The sequence below is a fragment of the Polypterus senegalus genome, chromosome 11, assembly GCF_016835505.1.
Source record: "Polypterus senegalus isolate Bchr_013 chromosome 11, ASM1683550v1, whole genome shotgun sequence".
Classification (NCBI taxonomy): Eukaryota; Metazoa; Chordata; class Cladistia; order Polypteriformes; family Polypteridae; genus Polypterus; species Polypterus senegalus.
This window is the reverse complement of record NC_053164.1, coordinates 46307164-46328351: the sequence shown is the minus strand read 5'-3', so window position 1 is coordinate 46328351 and position 21188 is coordinate 46307164. Positions and strand designations below refer to the sequence as shown.

Here is a 21188-nt window from a genome sequence, read left to right as displayed (position 1 = left end):
AGTACAACGTGAATATTCCAGGAGCTCATAAAATGCAGAACCCAGCATTCCTGTGTGACATTTTGCTGTTAATCACCCATCCAGCCCAGCCTATTTTCAAGATAATATGCTGACTACTGCAATACAGTTTGTGTCCATGAACACCGGTGAGTTGATACTGTGATATCGGTTGCAATTTAAATATGCGTGTTTATCCAACGACAACAATCTTAATGTGGATGCCGTCAGTCACACCAACAATCCAAGGAAAATCTACAATTTGTGTGAATGCAACTTGATTTAACATAACCTCATATAGAATGATGGGGAAATGATTAAATCTGCATAATACTTTATGTGCTGTAAGGTCATTCTAAGCTTGGTGCAAAATTGTGATACACCCAAATCATCACTATTGCAAAGCTACATTTTCCCCGTGGCCAAAACATAAAGTTCCCAACACTATAATTTTGGCTGACAGTGCACGACTTCTTTGTGTAGATGGACCTATTATGAGGTGTACAAGATTTGTTATGAATATCACTCCACTTCTGTCAAGTCAATATCTCTATGAGTTGGTTGCTGTCCAGCATCTTCACAACACTCCACCTTTCTCAGAATGCATTATACAAGCTGCTTTCTGCTTGAACACCATTTTCTGGCAGCTTCTAGAGAATTAGGTTAACTCAAGAGCTGCTAAATCCTAGTGATGTTAATAGTAGATTCTTAAATTAGGGCAAGTAATAATATGCTTTTACTCCTACCCTTAACAGTAGGATCAAATCTGCAATACTCTGAGATTTTACAGTGAGTTAGGATCCTTTCCAACTAATACTGGCACAGGTATCCATTTTACGCCTTTGCAGACCAAAGTCTGGCTGTGGAGGTTTGGGGCTGGCTACATGGGATAAGGTCATATCTAGTCAGGCTAGTGAAGGTCCTTACCTTTTTTATGGGACTGTTCAGAAGTCTTGTACTCTTTTGCCATGTTTGTACCACCTATCCATTACAACATTTACTAGCTGTATTCTTGTACCTGTATTCTCTATAGCTTATGATCTCTAACACCCATGACCTATAGAATCTGGGACATGTAACACATTGAACCTGCTGTAACATTGATCTCTAATAACTTTTCTGCAAAACACCTTTGCAAATTACTGCCTGAGGCGTCCGATGCTTCCTACTTCTTAGACCTGTGATGTCCAATAGATATAATCTGTAATAACTGTGATTTCTAGCACGTGATCTTTACTACCTGAGGACCATAATGCTTCTGACCTGTAATACCTGTGGCTCTTACATACAGTGTATAACCTAAAACACTCAGGGCCTCTAATGTGAATGACCTCTAATACGTATGATCCCCTACACCTGTGACTTCTAGTCTCTGAGGCCTCTGACACTTAGAGCCTCTGAGACCACTGACCCCTAAGGCCAATGATCTCTAACACCAGTGACCACAAATACCTGAGGCCCCAAAATATGACCCCAAATCTGTAACTTGTCACAGATGTAACACCTGTGATCTTAGTATCTAAGTCCGGTAATGGCCTTGACCTTAGTCTGTCATTTGTAGCAACCAGGAAATTTGGTACATATTCTCTGTGACAGCTGGAACCTCTGCTAACAGTGATGTCTAATACTCGTGTTCTCTGACATCTGCACTATTTGTGATCTCTAGTACCTATAGTGTCTAATACATCCATTACCATAGTAACCTCTAGGACCTGAGGCCTCAACCATTTGTGACATTTATTACCATTAACCTCTAACACCAATGACCTAAATAGCCTGTGGCTTGTAACTGTTGCACTATCCAGTAACTGCGATAATTGTGACCTTCATACACAATATGGTTTCTAACATGTGTGACCTCTGATGTTGTCTGAATTCTTACACCTGTAACCTCTGGGACATACAGCTTCTAACACTTGTGACTTCTGATCTCTAACAGTCAACACCTGTAATAGCTGTCACCTACAGTAAGTGTGACTTGTGCACTCTATCTAACACTGGTGACCAGTAGTGCCTGAAATGTCAAACACCTTGGACCTCAGACACTCCATACCACTTGTACCTGCAGCCAATATTGTTAGCTGAAGAATCTCTATTTCAGCTCAATCAGAGATGTGATGAGAATTTGTCACCCGCCCATTGGCCTCTAGAATTTCTAATATTTGACCAGTGTGATTTGAACTAAGACCACTTATACCTATGTTGTCTAGTGTCGGTGAGACCTCAGATATCTGTGACTTGTATGAACCTCTAACTACTAAATCCTTAATAATGCTGACCTATACAATATGGCCTCTAGTACCTGTAAACCTGTTGTATCAGGGGGAATCTGACTGATCTTGCTAAAATATTAAAAATAAATATTGAGGTCATCTCTAGAGTGTTGTTAACTTCAGCTGTCAAATGTGACTTCTCAGGCCTGTTACTTCTCATTAGTTTCATTCTGTATATCTATAGCCTCCATTATTGGACATACATGGTGTTTGGAACCTCTGACACTTGTAACCTCAGAAGCCTGAGATCCTTAGCACAACTGACCTTCCATTTCAATGACATAAACCACCTGGTGTCTGCATATCCCATGTTTGCTAAGCATTAAAAACTGCTTACCCTAGTGTTGACAGTTCTCTTCAGGAGGGTGTTGAACCTCCCTAAGAGCTCTGACCTTGCTTATTTCCATTTACACAGTACTGATGTCACATACATCTCTTCCTGAAATTTGCTCATCTGAGCAGAATTCAATTTTCTTGTGTTCCATCTTTTGACTTAAGAACTCTGCCTCCTACTGGATGTTAATAGCCGTTTCTAGTCCATTATCAAAAACCTGTATACCTTTCACTGCCTCTCACAATGTCACATTGACTGTCACACAGTTGTTGTTGGGAATGATGATCCTCCTCCGGCAGGTAAACATCTTACGCAGTTCGGCCCGGAAGCGGTCATGTAGCCATGCATATAGGAAGGGGTTGCAGCAGGATGAGCTCATGCCACACCAATGGCAGAGCAGTTGAATCAGCAGGAAATAGTGCTTGTCAATGAGGTTGATGTTAATATCACGCAATATGTTGAAAACATGGATTGGCAACCAGCAGATCCCAAAGGCTGCCACTACCAGGACTACTAGGCGAAAGATCTTCCTCTTCCGGTTACGCTCTGTCTCAGCCTGGCTCTGCGTGGGGTGACCCGGGACCACCCTGTTACGCAGCTTCACTGTGATACACAAGTAGGAGATGGAGAGGGCTGACAGAGGCAGAATGTAGGTCATGATGAGTGTGCTGTAGGCATAGGTGAGATGCTCCCTCTCCTGCCCCATCCAAAACTCTTCACAAATGGTAAAACCCTCCTCCTGAAATTCAACATGGTATGTGTGTGCGATGGCAGGGGCAACCAGGGCACAAGACAGGAGCCAGATGCCAGCCAACACTCCAGCACAGGCCGAGACAGAGATCCGTTTTTTCAGAGGGTGAACTGTTGAGTAATACCTGCAGACATAAAGAGGACATAAAGCTGTTAGCAGAGACATCGGCAACAGGTAAGCATTGAAAAGTCTGCCCAACCCACAACATACCCACAACGTTTAAAATCTAAATTCATGGCAAATCTGTACTGAGGTCACAACAAAAACATCACAGTCCAATATGCCATCCAAAATTGTTACCATTCAAACAAGCCAGAATTAGGAGCTCCAAGTCTTTGAAATTACAGTGTAGTTAAACACACAAATTTGGTTAGAGTCATCCATAACCTTGGACCCCAACAGAGCTGTGTTGCCAACTAAAATAGAACCACAGTGAAGACGTTGCTGTAATAAGACATGTGTTATACCTAAGGATTATTGTGAGCAAAGTAACCAAGGGATGAAATGGTCAGCAAGTAAAGCAAAGAGTTGAATGCTGAAGAAAATCTGGACCAAGCGACAAATGACAAAACGAAAGCAAAGATTAATGCAAAAAACAAATCAAAACCAAAAATCGATCCTACACCAAGGGCCTAGTTGAATTAGTTCACAAGGATGTTGTATCCACTGAGGGATAAAGTAATAGAGGATCATATATATAGCGTCATGTTTTCGATGTCAGAAGTGCAATAAACATGCCCAAGTGACTGAATTCAAAATTATGTTGTGTTATTAAAATATAATGGTAATAAAAATTAGCTTTTAAATTACCAAAATACCCTCTAAACAATCATAAATATACATACAACAGATGCTTATTATTACAGCCATCCATTGTGATCATGTGTGACATGAACACAAAGCAGTAATGGAGCAGCGCACCTCACAATAACACAACAACAGCAGAACTCATAATGGTGACACCAGGGGTCTCCTAGTCCAGTCCCGGGGTGCTAATCTTTTGGTCCAGGCTTTCATTCTAAACCTTTCTTAATCAGTGACCAGTATTTGCTGCCAATTAACTTCTTTTACCTTCATTTTATTTGACTTGCTATTTAAGACTCTGGCCCTTTAACGTTTTCTGTGTTTTCTTACTTAGCAGCCAATCAATAACGAGACACAAAATGAGATACGTCTGACCAACTTACCTGTGTGCATCATACAATATCTCTCTATTATATAAAAAATCCTGAGACTAGACGAAACTTTTTTCAAGAGATTTTTTCAAGTCCTGCGAGACGAGACTTCGGCCAAGAGAATTTTTCAATTCACGTCCTCCTCTCAATCATATTCAACCACGCACACGGTCCTCTCACCTCTCATTCATGTGAATGCTTTTGACAGACACAGTTCCTGCTCTCTCAGCTCTTATAAATTTTAATGTTTTCCTCACTTTGAGTTCCCAATTAAAGAAGACGTATTATGTCCAAATCTTATTGAAGAATTTCATCACAAAGGGTTATCAACAGAAGAAATGAATACATGGGCAATCCTAGAAACGATGAAGTCAAATGAATTAATGCCAAAATTGACGATTGATTACACAGCAAATTGGTTAACTGGGTATCAATAGACTGCTGAAACAGTTGGTGGTGATCGTGCAGAAGATGAAAATATCAACTTATAATATCCTGAAGAATATCTACAACTGTTAACACCGTCCAGTCTTCCACCACACAAAATACTGCATAAAAAAGAAAGGTAATGTAATAAATCTTCCACGGATAACACTAGACAACAATGGAGATCTTGATATACCATTCGTACTAAAACTTTAGAATAGCTTTTGTAAAGACAATTAACAAATCTCAGAGCCAAACATTCGAAAAAGTCATTTTATTTATTAGAGAGAAAGAAACGAAATTCAATCATGGACAGTTATACGTTGCATTGTCACGATGAAAGTCCAAACACATTATCAAAATTCACTGTGATATTGACAAAGATTTATTTCCAAAAATAGTTTTTACTGAAGTTTTTACAGTAAAAGTTTATGTTTAAAAATTATTTGTGTGTTAATTTCAAAGCCAAACAGAACGAAATCATATTACGCAATGAATAACTCTAACGCAACATGAAACATAATTTACTTTCAAATTATTACATTTTACTATTTTTAATATGGTTAATTACTTGCTGTAATGCAAAATATATACAGTGGTGTGAAAAACTATTTGCCCCCTTCCTGATTTCTTATTCTTTTGCATGTTTGTCACACAAAATGTTTCTGATCATCAAACACATTTAACCATTAGTCAAATACAACACAAGTAAACACAAAATGCAGTTTTTAAATGATGGTTTTTATTATTTAGGGAGAAAAAATCCAAACCTACATGGCCCTGTGTGAAAAGTAATTGCCCCCTTGTTAAAAAATAACCTAACTGTGGTGTATCACACCTGAGTTCAATTTCCGTAGCCACCCCCAGGCCTGATTACTGCCACACCTGTTTCAATCAAGAAATCACTTAAACAGGAGCTGCCTGACACAGAGAAGTAGACCAAAAGCACCTCAAAAGCTAGACATCATGCCAAGATCCAAAGAAATTCAGGAACAAATGAGAACAGAAGTAATTGAGATATGTCAGTCTGGTAAAGGTTATAAAGCCATTTCTAAAGCTTTGGGACTCCAGCGAACCACAGTGAGAGCCATTATCCACAAATGGCAAAAACATGGAACAGTGGTGAACCTTCCCAGGAGTGGCCGGCCGACCAAAATTACCCCAAGAGCGCAGAGACGACTCATCTGAGAGGTCACAAAAGACCCCAGGACAACGTCTAAAGAACTGCAGGCCTCACTTGCCTCAATTAAGGTCATTGTTCATGACTCCTCCATAAGAAAGAAACGGCCTGCATGGCAGATTTCCAAGACGCAAACCACTGTTAAGCAAAAAGAACATTAGGGCTCGTCTCAATTTTGCTAAGAAACATCTCAATGATTGCCAAGACTTTTGGGAAAATACCTTGTGGACTGATGAGACAAAAGTTGAACTTTTGGAAGGCAAATGTCCGTTACATCTGGCATAAAAGGAACACAGCATTTCAGAAAAAGAACATCATACCAACAGTAAAATATGGTGGTGGTAGTGTGATGGTCTGGGGTTGTTTTGCTGCTTCAGGACCTGTAAGGCTTGCTGTGATAGATGGAACCATGAATTCTACTGTCTACCAAAAAATCCTGAAGGAGAATGTCCGGTCATCTGTTCGTCAACTAAAGCTGAAGCGATCTTGGGTGCTGCAACAGGACAATGACCCAAAACACACCAGCAAATCCACCTCTGAATGGCTGAAGAAAAACAAAATGAAGACTTTGGAGTGGCCTAGTCAAAGTCCTGACCTGAATCCAGTTAAGATGCTATGACATGACCTTAAAAAGGCGGTTCATGCTAGAAAACCCTCAAATAAAGCTGAATTACAACAATTCTGCAAAGATGAGTGGGCCAAAATTCCTCCAGAGTGTTGTAAAAGACTCATTGCAAGTTATCGCAAACGCTTGATTGCAGTTATTGCTGCTAAGGGTGGCCCAACCAGTTATTAGGTTTAGGGGGCAATTACTTTTTCACACAGGGCCATGTAGGCTTGGATTTTTTCTCCCTAAATAATAAAAACCATCATTTAAAAACTGCATTTTGTGTTTACTTGTGTTATATTTGACTAATGGTTAAATGTGTTTGATGATCAGAAACATTTTGTGTGACAAACATGCAAAAGAATAAGAAATCAGGAAGGGGGCAAATAGTTTTTCACACCACTGTATACATATGTAACAATTCCCATGAAAATAAAAATCTGTTTAAATAGTATATCCACATCCCCATACGCGAGTGGCAAAACCACAAAGAGGTTAGCGTGTAGTGCAGACCCGGGGGTTGGCAAGCAAAGTGAGCAGGGGGCAGAGCCCCCTAGTCTGAAATTAAAGAAAGGTGAAAGTCTCAGTAATGTTGATATGCTTAGGTCCACAAAATGTTTTGATGGTGTTCTTAGAAAAAAGAAAATCAATCACTTTGGAAATGCCTGCTATCGCACAATGAGAGCACCAATAAGTCATGGAACTAAGTAGCTGGTTTAATTAGCAACAACAATTATCTTAATAAGAAACTAAGTAGAGTGAAGTTGGTTGGAGTTTGAGGCCCCGACTTAGCTGGTCATCTGTTGGCACACTTCACATCTGATTTCTTGTTGGGTGATGCTTAATGAAAAAATGAAGCAATTCAGAGGACTGAGTGTTAAAAAACAAGTCAACTAAAATTAAGGGAAAAGAAGTTAATTAGCAGCAAAAAGTGGTAATTAATAAAGAAAATGGTTAGAATGAAAACCTGCAGCCCTAATAGTGCTCAAGGGCTGAATGTGAGACCCCTGCCCTAAATTAATCACAAAATTGAAGTGTGGTGGCGTCATAAAAGTTTTGGTCAACAAATAGGAAGAATTTTCAAATGAGAAAAAAACAAAAAATTGCAACCAAAATGAATTCTGCTCAGCATTCATGGAATTATGCAGCGCAATAGGCCCTTGCTGTAGAATACACCAGGGAGCCAGTGCCGACCGAGAAGCACAGAGCCATCACAATTTATAAACTGGGTAGCTGTTTGGTGTGAGCAAAATTACTGGTAACAGGTGAGTATACGTCATGTCATGTGACCTAAATGCGAAAAAAGTGTTTCCATTACAGTTTTGCGATTGTCAAACTGCCTGAATAAACCACCTCAAGTGAGTGTATAAACATTTTTGCAATTTTTGGGAGTTTTTTTTGAAAGTCACGTGTTTCTATTACCATTTTTTTGTTTAGCAATTTCAAAATACACGTTATGAAGGCTTATGAAGAGTTGAACAATTACATTTCTTACTGATAAAGATAAGGCTTTAAACTGCAAGGCTGCTTGCTGACACCTGACTCACCGTAGGGCTCAAGGTCTTTCTGGTGGCCAGTTCTTCAGCTGTAGACACAGAATCAACTTAACATTTGTAAATCATTTGAGATAAAAATATCACCTATTGTAACGTGACACCAGGCAAAGTCAAAAGAAAGACTGATGTGGTCATGACATATTCATTATGATACTGAATGTCAAGGAAGGCAATGGTTTTCTATAGCATAAAAACACTGCAGGGGTCCCCAGGGTCGAAACTATGAGATCCAAAGCAGTCGAATTTGTCTGCCTGGTCCTAGAGAGCAGCTATGCACAATTTTGGTCAGATCGTTCAAAGGTGTAAGATTGTATAGGGAACATACAGAAAGACATACAGTATATTATTTAATATATAGTCTAGACGTCCCCTGTGGCTCCGCCCACGTAGTAGTGATACGGGACAGTGAGGCTCCCTACTCCTGATGTCACGGTTCTCCTCGGTCCGCAGTCTCTGTCTCAGATTAGTACGAATATATCTCTCAAGCAAGCGAACTACGATTCTTAGCGCAATGAGAGAAGTCCCTAAATCAACCGGAATGTTCAAGCAAATTATAGAAGAAAAAAACCTGATTTAAATCCATTAAGTAGTTCTCTCGTTCGCTAGTTAAGCAGAGGTAAGGTACACGTCCGGAGGCTGGTGCGTGAGTGAGGAGGTCCCCGCCCCCCGGATAATAAATAAATCAAAAACAAATAAATTGGTACCACAATCGAACTATGATATATGGCGCAATGAGAGAAGTCGCAAAATCAACCGGAATGTTCAAGTAAATTGTAGAAAAAAACACGACAAGTAGTTCTCTCGTGAACAGGCATACAGACAGACAGACAGACGTTGGATTTTTTATATATAGAGATAGATGATAAAACTAAAGTCTGGAACATTATGCTTTTCTACAAACTAATGCAATATCTTTAGCAGTTCTTGTCACACATGTCCTTCTTATATGACAAATGCATTCAATTTCCATTCATTTGAAGAAGGTGTCTTATTGCCTCCAGTAGCATTGTGCATGGAAATGTGAACTTCTACTTCTTGCCATAACAAAATCAAATTAGTAATTCTTCTGATAATAAGCACAGTATAGTGACTGTAGTTATTTTAAGATTGCATTAGGGATCAGTTGTGTCATTGCTGCTTATGAAATCTCTCATGACATCAGCAGAAAAATCAATGTTTTGATTTCATTGCAATCTTTTTATTATGAAGGCTTTACTAAAATGGCAAGTCCTTCAGTTTTACCATGTTAGTAGTTACTGACATTTAGAGTGCTGTGCAGGAAGCTTTGTTACTTACAGCCCCCATGTGCGTGGTCTGCATTTATGATAGCACTTGTCTGCCCACAGACACACACACACACACGCCAAACTCTGCCTTCCTTCATAGATAAGCCCACACATATGGACGACACCAGACCCCTTCCATAGGTCTCAGGTGCCTTGTGCAGACTGTTGACATCTCATTTGCCATCAGGTTCTTAATTAGCATCCAAAAGCACCAAGTTAACTTCAGAAGATGAAGAAACTAGGCAATTATAGAATAAGATATTCAAAGCCAAAGTGAGCCTGCTTTGCATGAAAGAGGGAAGATGTACCCTACGGCAACACAAGCACGGAAATAAATGAATGAAGCATGAAAGAGGAGCCATTTATCACTGACAAAGGAAAGATGCCTTTTTGTTTGAAGGACTCTCTCACTGTCTGTGAGTACCTTCATCCTTGACTCCCACATAGTTTTCTGTCTCTCTTTACAATAGCCAGCTAAGTGGCCAACATCTTTTACAGAGTGGGCTTTGCTTCCCCCTTCTCCCGGAGATCTTATATTGGGATGTTGTTGTTAAAGTGACTAGAGAGAGAAACTGTCACTGCCATTACTGTGCAGCCATGAGGAGACATGCATTTTCTCACACTGCCTTTTCAGTACAGAGTCCTGGAGACCAAAAACCGTATCCCAACATAAAAAATAAGATGTCATGATTTGAGTTTCAATTACATTTCATTGTCAAGCAAACATTGTGGTACTCAACCTCCCCTTAAAAAACACCTTGCAGTCATTCTTCATTTAGTCATCTAATGGAACTCATTTCCTAGTCTTCCTTGAGTAATTTTCCAAAAATGTTGTTTCTTTGTTTGGACAGCCATACACAGTCTAATTTCTATTATAGGTTTATTTACAAGCAAGACAGATTTACTACCACTTCTAATGAGTGTCAAAATCTATTGCCATGTTGGTTCACGCTGTATTACCATAACGAAACAACACCCTCTACTGACATCAGCTGGCACTGCATAGAAGTATCACAGCACTTTAGATAGATAGATAGATAGATAGATAGATAGATAGATAGATAGATAGATAGATAGATAGATAGATAGATAGATAGATTACGACTCAAACATTTAAACACACCCTCACATTTTCATGTTTGTAATTTGATACCTATTTTATTAAGATACCATTAATCGATTTGATTACTCAATACATCTCACAGATGCACCAGGACACATCATCATTAATGTATCTTGGAGTCCTTGGGCGTTTCAAGTCTTTCAACATCAGACACCCTCATCCAGATGATCCAGCCAGCAGCGAACAATCCTCACCTGGCGTCCCAGCAGTAGCCAACCACAGGGCCTCCTTCCTCAACAAAAGATCTCCCTCTTTCTACATCATCGGTGATTGTCCTGATGGTCTTCTTCTTTGCCCTGCGTATAACCACACTTAACTGGGTCATAACATTTATAGAGTGACTGGCCTGCAAAGCCCCATCAGACCACCTCTATTGGCTCACAACCAGAGTTCCAACCCTGTCTTGTACATTGATCTACCAGCTCCTGGTACCTATTGAGCTTTCTCTCCTATGTCTACTCCATGCTCTTTCCCTAGTTCTAAAGTGATCATCTTTTTACTGGAACTGAAGGAGATAACTGGCAGTGAGTTCAGTAAACCTTAGCTGCTTGCCCAAAACTACTCTCGATTGACAGTAAGTAAGGTGAGGAGGCCCGCTGCTGGTCTGCCATGGGGTGATAATTTTCTCCAGCATTCATAAAGGAGGTGATCTTCTTCATGGCAGTGGTGTATGCTGGTGGTAATAACTGAGGTTACTATCTCAGGAACTGCTTTCAGTACCTGGTCATGCTGCCAATGGTAGTGGCCTTCTACCAGGACCATTGGGCATGTGTTGAGAATATGTTTAAAGGATCTTCTTCCAAAGAAAAGGATAGGAAGGTGTTTCTTACTTTCCCCAAGCATAAAGGTTTGCTAGATTTGGTGGACCATCACATATAACCATGATCAGAAACCAGATGTATTAGTAGTCTGCCTGTAGGATGCTTTCCTATGTAAATGTTGCTGCATTGCCAAAACATTACTACTGTTTCTAATGACTGTTACTGCCTGAAATGACTTATTTTTAATTTACTATTCACATATGACTGCAAACCTCATTTCAGGCAGCCATTCCTTCAGTGTCCTAATGGTCAACCACCTTAGCTTATCCTTAATTATTAATTTTAAATACACATTGTTTATTAGAGAAACCTTAGTACTTGCATTAGCACTGCTGAAACTTATTCTTTCGCTTGGGTTTCAAGGTACTGGCATTCCTAAAGTTCTGTTGAATTATGGTTTGTTAAGGTTGACATGATGGTATGGAATGTTGTTTTCTTTAAATAATATTAATAAAATTAAATTTAAAAAAAAAATGGGTTCAAAATGGCCAAAATGAAACTGCTTTCTCAAGAAATGTGTCGATCCATTGTCTTTTGCAAATAAAGATTATTCCATTTGACAGATTGCCAAGAAGATTTCATACAAAAATGTCTATTACTGTCTTGAGAGCAGGGAGGAAACTGGATCTACTGTAACCAGGATAGAAGAAGAGGGAGAAGGCCCAGATATCCCACTGCAACGGAGAATAAGGACATGAGAGTGTGTAGGCTGAGAAACATAAAGGTCCTCAGTTAGCTTCTTCCTTAACTACTCACTAAACACCACTGTCATCTGCAGCAGGTTATGCTGGGCATAACATGTGTTTACCTCCAATATCAGAGGGATTCTTTTCTTTTTAATTTGCCAGTTGCAGATATGGCTTTTTCTTTTAAACTATGCCTCTAAGGTGAGCATCCCTGTAGGTATGAAGAAGCCCGTGTAGCTTTTACTGACACACTTCTGCTATATAATTTATGGATTGAAAGTCCTCAATGCTAGTGTGTCAGATAGAGGATGTGCAGCATTGTCCAATATGGCACTCAGTGTTGTGCTCATTCTCTCTTCCTCTGCTACCTCCAAGGGGTCAACAGTGTGTCCCGTAACTGAGCCTGTCATCTTTTTCAGCTTGTTGATTGGGTGGGCCACTCCTGAAGTTACACCCTGCTCTCAACTCTAGCTTTACTGTTTCCCTTAAACACTTGGACAGATTTTGTGATGACAGCCAGTCCAAATGACTATATCAATAAGCAGCACACATCACTCTTTAACCAATATATACAGTAAATTATTGAAGTTATCTTCAGAAAGCACACATTCATCACTGCACTAGTAAAGTATCAATAAAGGCTCTAAACCAGGGGTGGGCAAAGTCATTCCTGGAGGGCCGCAGTGGCTGCAGGTTTTTGTTCCAACCCAGTTGCTTAATTAGAAAACAATCCTTGCCAATAATTACATTGCATTGCTTGTTAGTGCTTTAACTCTGTTATGTCAAGTCATTCTCATATCCTAGATTTTTTTTTCCAAATACTTTGACGTGTAAAACGGATGGGTAATTCTCAATCCTTCAATTTTTTCTCTTCTCTTTCCTTCCAAGTATTTAAATTAAACCAAATAGTGCACAATAAATACACACAGGTGTAAAGGGTGACAAGCAAAATGGATAACTGCTGGTTTCTTTTGTCATTTGCATCTTATTGCTAATAAGGAGCAATTAAAAACCGAGAATACAGCTGTTTAAGACTTAAATAAGCAATAAGGGTTCAAAATCTTAATGAGGGAGACAACTAAAATGAAGCAGAAGTGTTTCTAGAGCAACAAGTGATTCTTATTAAGCAATTGGGTTGGAACAAAAACCTGCAGTCACTGCGGCCCTCCAGGAATGACTTTGCCCACCCCTGCTCTAAACTATGCTTAGAAATTATTATTATTATTATTATTATTGGGTGAAGTATATTAAGTACTGCTCCGCATTGGTGAGTTAAATAAGTTTATTGAGTCAGGCACAAGGCAAGAGCCATTACAATGACCCCAGTAGGGATTGGACACCAGTCAAGTTTAGGACTACTGCATTCATTCATTCTGGGACTTACCATGAAAATAGAGTCACTGTAGAGTCCCCAGAAGAACACAATGATAACACAAAAACTCCACCTAGTTTATAATCCAATGTGGACTAAGTTCCATATAGTATGAATGTTCTCTCCCCACAACAAAATGTTTCCCAAAAACAATATATAAGGACTATAATTTAGAAACCTGGTCTTCAAGTTAGTTAATCGCCCAGAGACAAAGAGTACCAAAAAGAGGAGCTCCAGATGGGGTGAGATCATCAGTGAAGTGCTTCTGGTGCCTGTCGCTAGGCCAATGTAAATTCATGCAGTAAACTTTGGTATAGCTAATAAACTTCAGAGTTATCCGATGGCGCTAAAACCTGAGAGACAGCAAAATCAACTCAAAAAGACTAGAGCAACCATCAGAGCTGTGTGAATTCCTGGACAATGTGATTTAATGAAGAGGAGTGCTACACCTAGGCAATATTAATGTTGATTATAAATACAAGATGGCTGACACCGTTTTCCAGGATTCTGAATAAGGATTCAGGAGTTTAAGTTGATGCAATATTTGTATCATCTAGGCAATGTAAAGAAGTAATTAAAAAGGCATTGAAAATGTTCGATTATATTACTAAATAAAAGCTGATGGGCATCATGCCCAGACTGTAAAATAGGCTAGTGAGGCCGCATCTGGATTATTGTGACCACGCTAAGAAAAAGACAAACAAGCTCTGCAAAGGAGAGCATCCAAATCTGTCTGTAGAATAAAGAGCCTGCCTGACTCTAACAGGCCACGGGAGGTAACCCTGTCTAGTCTCAAGCAGAGAAGGATGTGTGCATCCATTCAATTTAACTGTGAATCACATACTTGAAGACACCGCAGGACAGTAAGAAGAAGGGCACTTAAGACACAATTAAGCACGTCTTTCCGGAAAGATCTTTATGAACTCTGAAACAGACTACCAAATCGTGGAGTTGACGATGAAACCCTGATAACCTTTTATGGCTATCTGGATGAGACATTGGGACAATGTGCCTATTGTGATGATTGTGAATGAAGAAAGAAAAAGCTTAGAGGCTTAAAATGAGATGGAAACAAAATATGTCAACTTTGGTCTAATCAAAATCAAAACTATCACAGAAAGAGAAAACAAGAACTGAGCATCAGAACCACACAATATTTGGACAAAATCTTGGTCAAGAATCATGCCAATGTGTCAAGAATCCTAACAAAAATCAAACCCAAACAAAATCAGTAAGTGTAAGTCATTGATTCCTTTGTTTTTCAAACCAGAACTATGATGGTGAGAACCTGAGCTGAATGCATTATGTATGCTGAACCAATAACATCAAGAAAAAAAGATAAAGATATAAGCCACTTACTGCAAACTTTATATCAAAACCAGTCCACAATGGCACTGAGGGCATCTCTTACTGCTACACTGTTGCTACTGGCAAGAACTTTCCATGCAAGTCCTCTTGGACAGTTTTTAATTAGAGAGTGGTGGAGAAGTAGAAGTCTTTAGAGGTATTTGAGAATAGCAGTCAGGTCCCTATATTCGGTGCTCTAATTTTAAGATTGATCAAGAAAGCTCATGGGGCTACAGAAGACTTGAAGTCAAAGAACGAATCTAAATCCAAACCTGAATCTAAACCTTAATGTATTTATTGCTTGAGCATTTGTCTCCTGCAAAGTTTTCCTTTATTTTTACAGAGTTCAGAGAATTTGTTAACCACACAGCCATAGGAATCATGTAATATCACAGCAACAAAGAAAATGGCCTCCTATAATGGACGCTTGACTGTGTAAAAGGATTACATTTAGAGATTGTGTTAAAAATGTAAAAGGAAAATTCTAATCCAGGACCTGGGTGAGCAGAAGCCAACAAAAGTATCACACTAAATTGGGACCCATGAGCATTCAATAAATGAGTAACAGACAGAGTCATCCTAAAAGTACCCTATGATGTGATGTCTTCCATTGCATCAGTATAAGTACTTCCTAAAGTGTCTGTTCAGGCTTCAAACATGACAATAACTCAGCCTGACACATCTGAAGAAGGGGCGACTGGTGTACAAGGGTTTGATAAGTAGATATATCGTACATCTTGAAAGTCAGCATACCTTACCTGTCAACAGCAATGGCTGTCAAAGTGAATACTGAGACATAAACTGTGACTGGCTGGATGAGGAATACCAAGTAGCACATGAAACGCCCAAACACCCAGCCATGAGGATTGAAGGCGTAGGCCAATGTGAAAGGCACACAGGTGGCACACATCAGCATGTCCGAGAACGCCAGGTTTCCAATGAAGAAATTGGTGACATTGTGCATCTTCCGAGTCCGGCAGATCACATACAAGAGCAGATAATTACCAAATATGCCAACCATCACTACAAGTGCATAGCAAGGGATGATCAGGGGCTTGAAGGATTGGACTAACTCCACGCCAACAAATTGTGAGCTTGAGTTAGAACCGTTTCGTAGTGGTACTTCAACAATATCCTTTTGGCTATAGCTGTTGTTGATGGCGCTGCCGTTGACTGACAATCGTCCCATTTTCCAAAACAGACCAGTGTCCTCCATGTCCCTCAGAATTGGTAGGGTGACAGGATCACATCCTGGTAAAGACGAGACAAAGCAGAATAGATTAGACGGGGGCTTGTAGCTAAGTGACGAAATAAATCTATCTGTCTGTCATATAGTGCCTTTCACTTCTATCTATCTATCTATCTATCTATCTATCTATCTATCTATCTATCTATCTATCTATCTAATATATAGTGACTTTCAGATCTATCTATCTATCTATCTATCTATCTATCATATAGTGCCTTTAACTTCTGTCTATCTATCTATCTATCTATCTATCTATCTATTTGTCTATCATATCTGTTGTACATAGTGTATTTCATATCCTTCTATTTACTGTATTTGTTTGCATTGCATATTTGCTTCCTTTTTTCTTTTATTCACCTGTTATATTTTCCATCTCTTTAAGTATTTTATATTACAAAATACAGAACCTTCTGCAAATGGTTTCACTCTCTTACTGTGCCTACCTGTATTCAAAATAATAACTATAATGCATACTATATACAACAGGGATTTTAATAAGGTACTTCACCTACTATGTTTTAGATGATGTATTAAATAATTTGGGCAATATCTGGTGCATTATAAGTATTTGTCTACTTTAAAAATAATGCAAGAACTATATTTTGAGCATGCATTTGATAAACATTATTAAAAATGTAATCAGAGTGACTCATTTAAAATATTTTATTGAATCAGTCCTCTTGTCCAGGGCCTGCTTACACTGTTCGCTGCATCAGAGAATGAGAGCTGACGTGACCCACCACAGTGGGAGCAAGAAAAGAGCAGACTGTGCACATTCAGCCACACACTTGCTCACATCAGAGCAATTTAAAATCATCCATTATCCTGACATCAATACTCCAGATTGTACGAGGAGACTGATGTCAGCAGAAGACACTCATGCCCACAAAGTGAAAACATATAAACTTTACATTTAAGCGACCACAGCCGGAAACGTCATCTGATGCATTAGATGACACACACAGTTCAATCCTTGATTCTTTTTTCCCTGCAGTGAGAACTATTTGAAGACCATTGGAAAGACAGTTTCACAATAAAACAAATTGCACACAATTTATAACACTGTGTGTGATGCAGTCAAAGATTTATTCAACATACCGGTATTTTCCTACAACTGTATCAATGTAAAATGACCAAATAACAGAAGTGTGCAAAGTGTGTAAATGGTTGAAGTGGTGGCACAATGTTCATTTGAAACATTTATTAAGAAAATATTTTTGAATAAAATGTATGCTGCTGTTTTAACACAAATAATATATATATATATATACTGTATATATATAAATACATATACATATATGTGTGTGTGTGTATTGAGTAACCATTTATCTGGAATAGTTATTGATTTTTCACCACTAATTTTGATATCAGTACAACATTTAACATCTATCTATCTATCATATAGCGCCTGTCCTATCTATCTATCTATCTATCTATCTATCTATCTATCTATCTATCTATCTATCACTTTTCAGTCTGTTATATAGCGTCTTTCATAGGTACATGTCTATCCGCCTTTCTCTAAGTTTATATTTCTGTCAAATAAATAAATGCGGTTTCAACTCATCGTCCACCCTTCCACGTTTACTCCCTAGCAGGCAGCACCTCAGGTGGCTGTTCCGATGGCTTCGGCTCGGAGCTAGGCTGTCTTGCCGTTGAACTGTGGGTAAAATTTAAATGTCCAACACAAACTGAAGGCACCCCAGCTTTAAATGGAGCATGGGAGTAAAGCGGCTGGGAGTCTTTACAGCAAAATAATAAATCCATAGCACCGATGTCTTGAAAATTAATAACATATATGAATAAATACACTAAAGTTTTAATGACCTTTTGACAAATCATATGTAAGAAACAGCCATATCTGAATCTATAGCCTCTGTTGAAATACATGCATTACATCCACTCCTGGGACCGCAAAAATACATAAAGCAATTAATTTTTATTGTTAAAAATAACCAACTTCTTAAATGAGAAAAATAGATTCGCTTATTCAGCGGATCGATTTTTAATGTGCATATAGCTGCGATTATGGGAACTTCGACAAATCAAGGAGCTCTGCTCAGCTGAAGCAGGTAGACACTGACTGATACGTTGAACTGACAGACAGACAGACAGACAGACAGATAGATAGATAGATAGATAGATAGATAGATAGATAGATAGATAGATAGATAGATAGATAGATAGATAGATAGATACATCATAATTAGCACCTGCATCTCCAAACCTCAGTGTCTCTCTTCCTGCGCTCCGTGCCCGGTTTGCTGTAAGTCTTTCAGCTGTTTATCGGCTCCAGAGCTGCCAATCGTTGTGCACCTCAGGTCTGGACTCACACTACTGCTCCGCGCTGATCGCTCGCTCCGTTCAGATAAACTTACCGGAGCTTTACCTCATCACATTCTGGATAGCAGCGCGCCATCTGACGGCGACTCGTAAAAACTGCATCCACCGTGGATCCTGAAAGCGTTTTGGCTATCCTACTGATTTCGTCTTCAGCCATTACCAAACCCGTTTGATTTAATTTAATGTCACGGGGATCGAGCATACATTTTACAATGTATGTTTTATTTATTCCGTAATTAAGCATGCTTTCATATGTCTGATGCACACATACAGTACAGACGAAGCCAGTCTTTGATCGTTTTCCTTTCCTTTTTTTCTTTCTTTTTTGTGTACAGTGACCCATGGAGTCCTCACAGCTACTTTAATTTTGCCCAGTGCGATTGATTTCTGCCTGCAATTTTCAGTGAAAATACAATCTAACTTTCTTATTCAGTTCACTTTATTAAACCCACTTGCCGTTTTCTACTCCAAAATACTTTAGATATTTAGAAATATCAACTAAAACAAATCGCCTTTAAATAAAACAAAAAATCTCATTTATAAAACATAAAAATCATGCAATACTCTAAAGAGAACCTCAAATACATTCAATTAGCCATATATTTTCACAGTAAAACTATAACACAACAGCAAAAAAGTATTTCAAACAGATACAAGCAAGTATATTTAAACGAATTTAATGCCAATTGTTTCAAAAATATTGGGACAGACTTACATAAGTCCGTAATTAAACAGTGAATTCTTGTAAAACATTTAATCCAATACGAAAATTTGTTTTCTCTAAAATTCTGATTGACCTCATTTGGATTTTTCTCATATTTCATTCAGAAAATGCGAAATTAAAATGCTATACCCTTTGTTATATTTTAATAAGTGAGGCTTTGAATAAAAGGAGATCTTAACAAATTGTTTCCTGAAATTCTATACTTTCAAGTTTACCTAAGCCGTTATCTTTAATGCACGAGTATAGTTTAAAAATCCACTATTCATATTTCAATAATTATTACATCGAACTTTTATATCACTAAAAGCGCCGCAGTTACTCGCGTGCTCAGGTGTCCGCTAGTGTGATACTGAGTGCGCAGTCGCGGACTTGGGCCACACCCACTGCTGGGTCCGACCTTTCGCCTGGTGCTGCCGGGATGGTCATCAGCGCCCAGGGACCTCAGACCAGAAAAGCGAGTTAGGAAATAGGCAGACCATGTCAATGAAATGCACTACACTTAATTAAGGAATATGTCTGTAGATTATAGCCTCTCCTTATAGATAGATAGATAGATAGATAGATAGATATGAAAGGCACTATATGATAGATAGATAGATAGATAGATAGATAGATAGATAGATAGATAGATAGATAGATATTAAACAAACGTTTAATAAAAAGTATATTGATTTAGATATAACATACATTTATATATTGGCTTTTCTACTATTTTTTCCACTTGAAATTAATTTTCATCACAACATAAAATATTATTTATACCACAAATTTCCCACGATATGAACATTATATATTTCTATCTAATATGCAAATTCAACCTTCAATCACTTACAAATGAGAATCTTGAACATTAATAAAGCAACAGTTGTTAATTTATTTCTCTTTGTAATTCTTGTTCTTAAAACTGCTAATTTAGCTTGACCCAACGAAAAGCTGGCAAGAACAATAAGCCAATAAAATTGAACAGTTGTGTTAGCTTGCAGCACTCTTAAAAATAAAGGCACTAGAGCAGTTTGTCAGAGCAATGCCATAGGGGAACAATTTTTGGTTCCCAAAAGACCCATCCAAATGAAGGTTCCAGAAAGTACTATTTATTTAAATCTGTAACAGGCACCACACAGTAAGTATTCATGAATAGATGGTAACAGATCTGTAAAATATCAATATCACGATTTTTAAAGGGTCTTGTTGCTTACAATAACACAAGGTAAGTCCAGGTTTATGTTAGTGTCCTGATAGGTAGCCTAACATACAATAAAAATGCATATTTTTTTATTCAAAATATTATGAAGTTTTTCAAAGCACAAAGAATCAACTTCATGTTCAAAGAACGCTGAGCAGAATGAAATTGTGTTTTGTCAAGCAATTGTTCTATGAGGAACCACACAAACCAGTAAAGAACCATAAAGTGCCATTAAGGAGCCATTATATATTTAAGAGTGTACAGTACAGAAAGAAATTATTTTTTTCTGTTTGGTTACAGAAGAGACACTGACTAGTAATAGATAGATAGATAGATAGATAGATATTGATATTTATACATTATGACAGTCAAGATTTGTTTTCTTATATGGTAACAACTACAGGTTCCTAATTTATGGAAAGGTATTATGATTTGACATAAAAATATACATCATCAATGCCAGACACACACCGGAGAAATCATTTGAAAATATAATAGTTGATATGTTTACTCCAGCATGGAGAGGTTTCAATAAACTCTGCTGCAATGAAAAAGAAACAGTTTCTCATTATTTTCTGCAGTGCAGTATTTAATACCACTATTCATTTCTTTTTGCGTTGTTTTGGAAACTTGGAATTAGATTTTCAGAAATTGTTTTTCTTTCTGGGGATAGCCATCTCAAATAAAAACAATAAGAAATGTACAGTATACTTGGTAACTTTTTGCTGGGCCAAGGTAAGCTGACTATTTTAAAA

At 38.3% G+C, this 21188-nt stretch overlaps 1 protein-coding gene across 2 annotated transcripts; it reads right to left on the bottom strand.

The window, feature by feature from the left end:
* Window positions 1-1592: 1592 nt before the first annotated feature.
* Window positions 1593-18504, bottom strand: LOC120539756 (prolactin-releasing peptide receptor-like). Of its 2 annotated transcripts, none has more exons than XM_039770136.1 (3): window positions 18397-18504; window positions 15693-16185; window positions 1593-3479 (listed from the first exon to the last, which is right to left on the bottom strand). In XM_039770136.1, the coding sequence occupies exons 2-3, from the start codon at window positions 16148-16150 to the stop codon at window positions 2843-2845; spliced, it is 1095 nt and encodes a 364-aa protein (XP_039626070.1). In that variant the 5' UTR covers window positions 16151-16185; window positions 18397-18504; the 3' UTR covers window positions 1593-2842. The 2 variants fall into 2 exon arrangements, with proteins under 2 accessions (XP_039626070.1, XP_039626071.1); XM_039770137.1 differs by having other exon boundaries at window positions 18411-18504.
* Between the last annotated feature and the right edge of the window lie 2684 nt (window positions 18505-21188).

Excerpts from the sequence above, each read along its gene's own strand:
- LOC120539756 (XM_039770136.1), bottom strand. The coding sequence starts at position 16,150 with ATGGAGGACACTGGTCTGTTTTGGAAAATGGGACGATTGTCAGTCAAC. Across the intron at positions 3,480-15,692 it reads ACAGCCATTGCTGTTGACAG|GTATTACTCAACAGTTCACC; the intron begins GTAAGGTATGCT and ends TTATGTCTGCAG.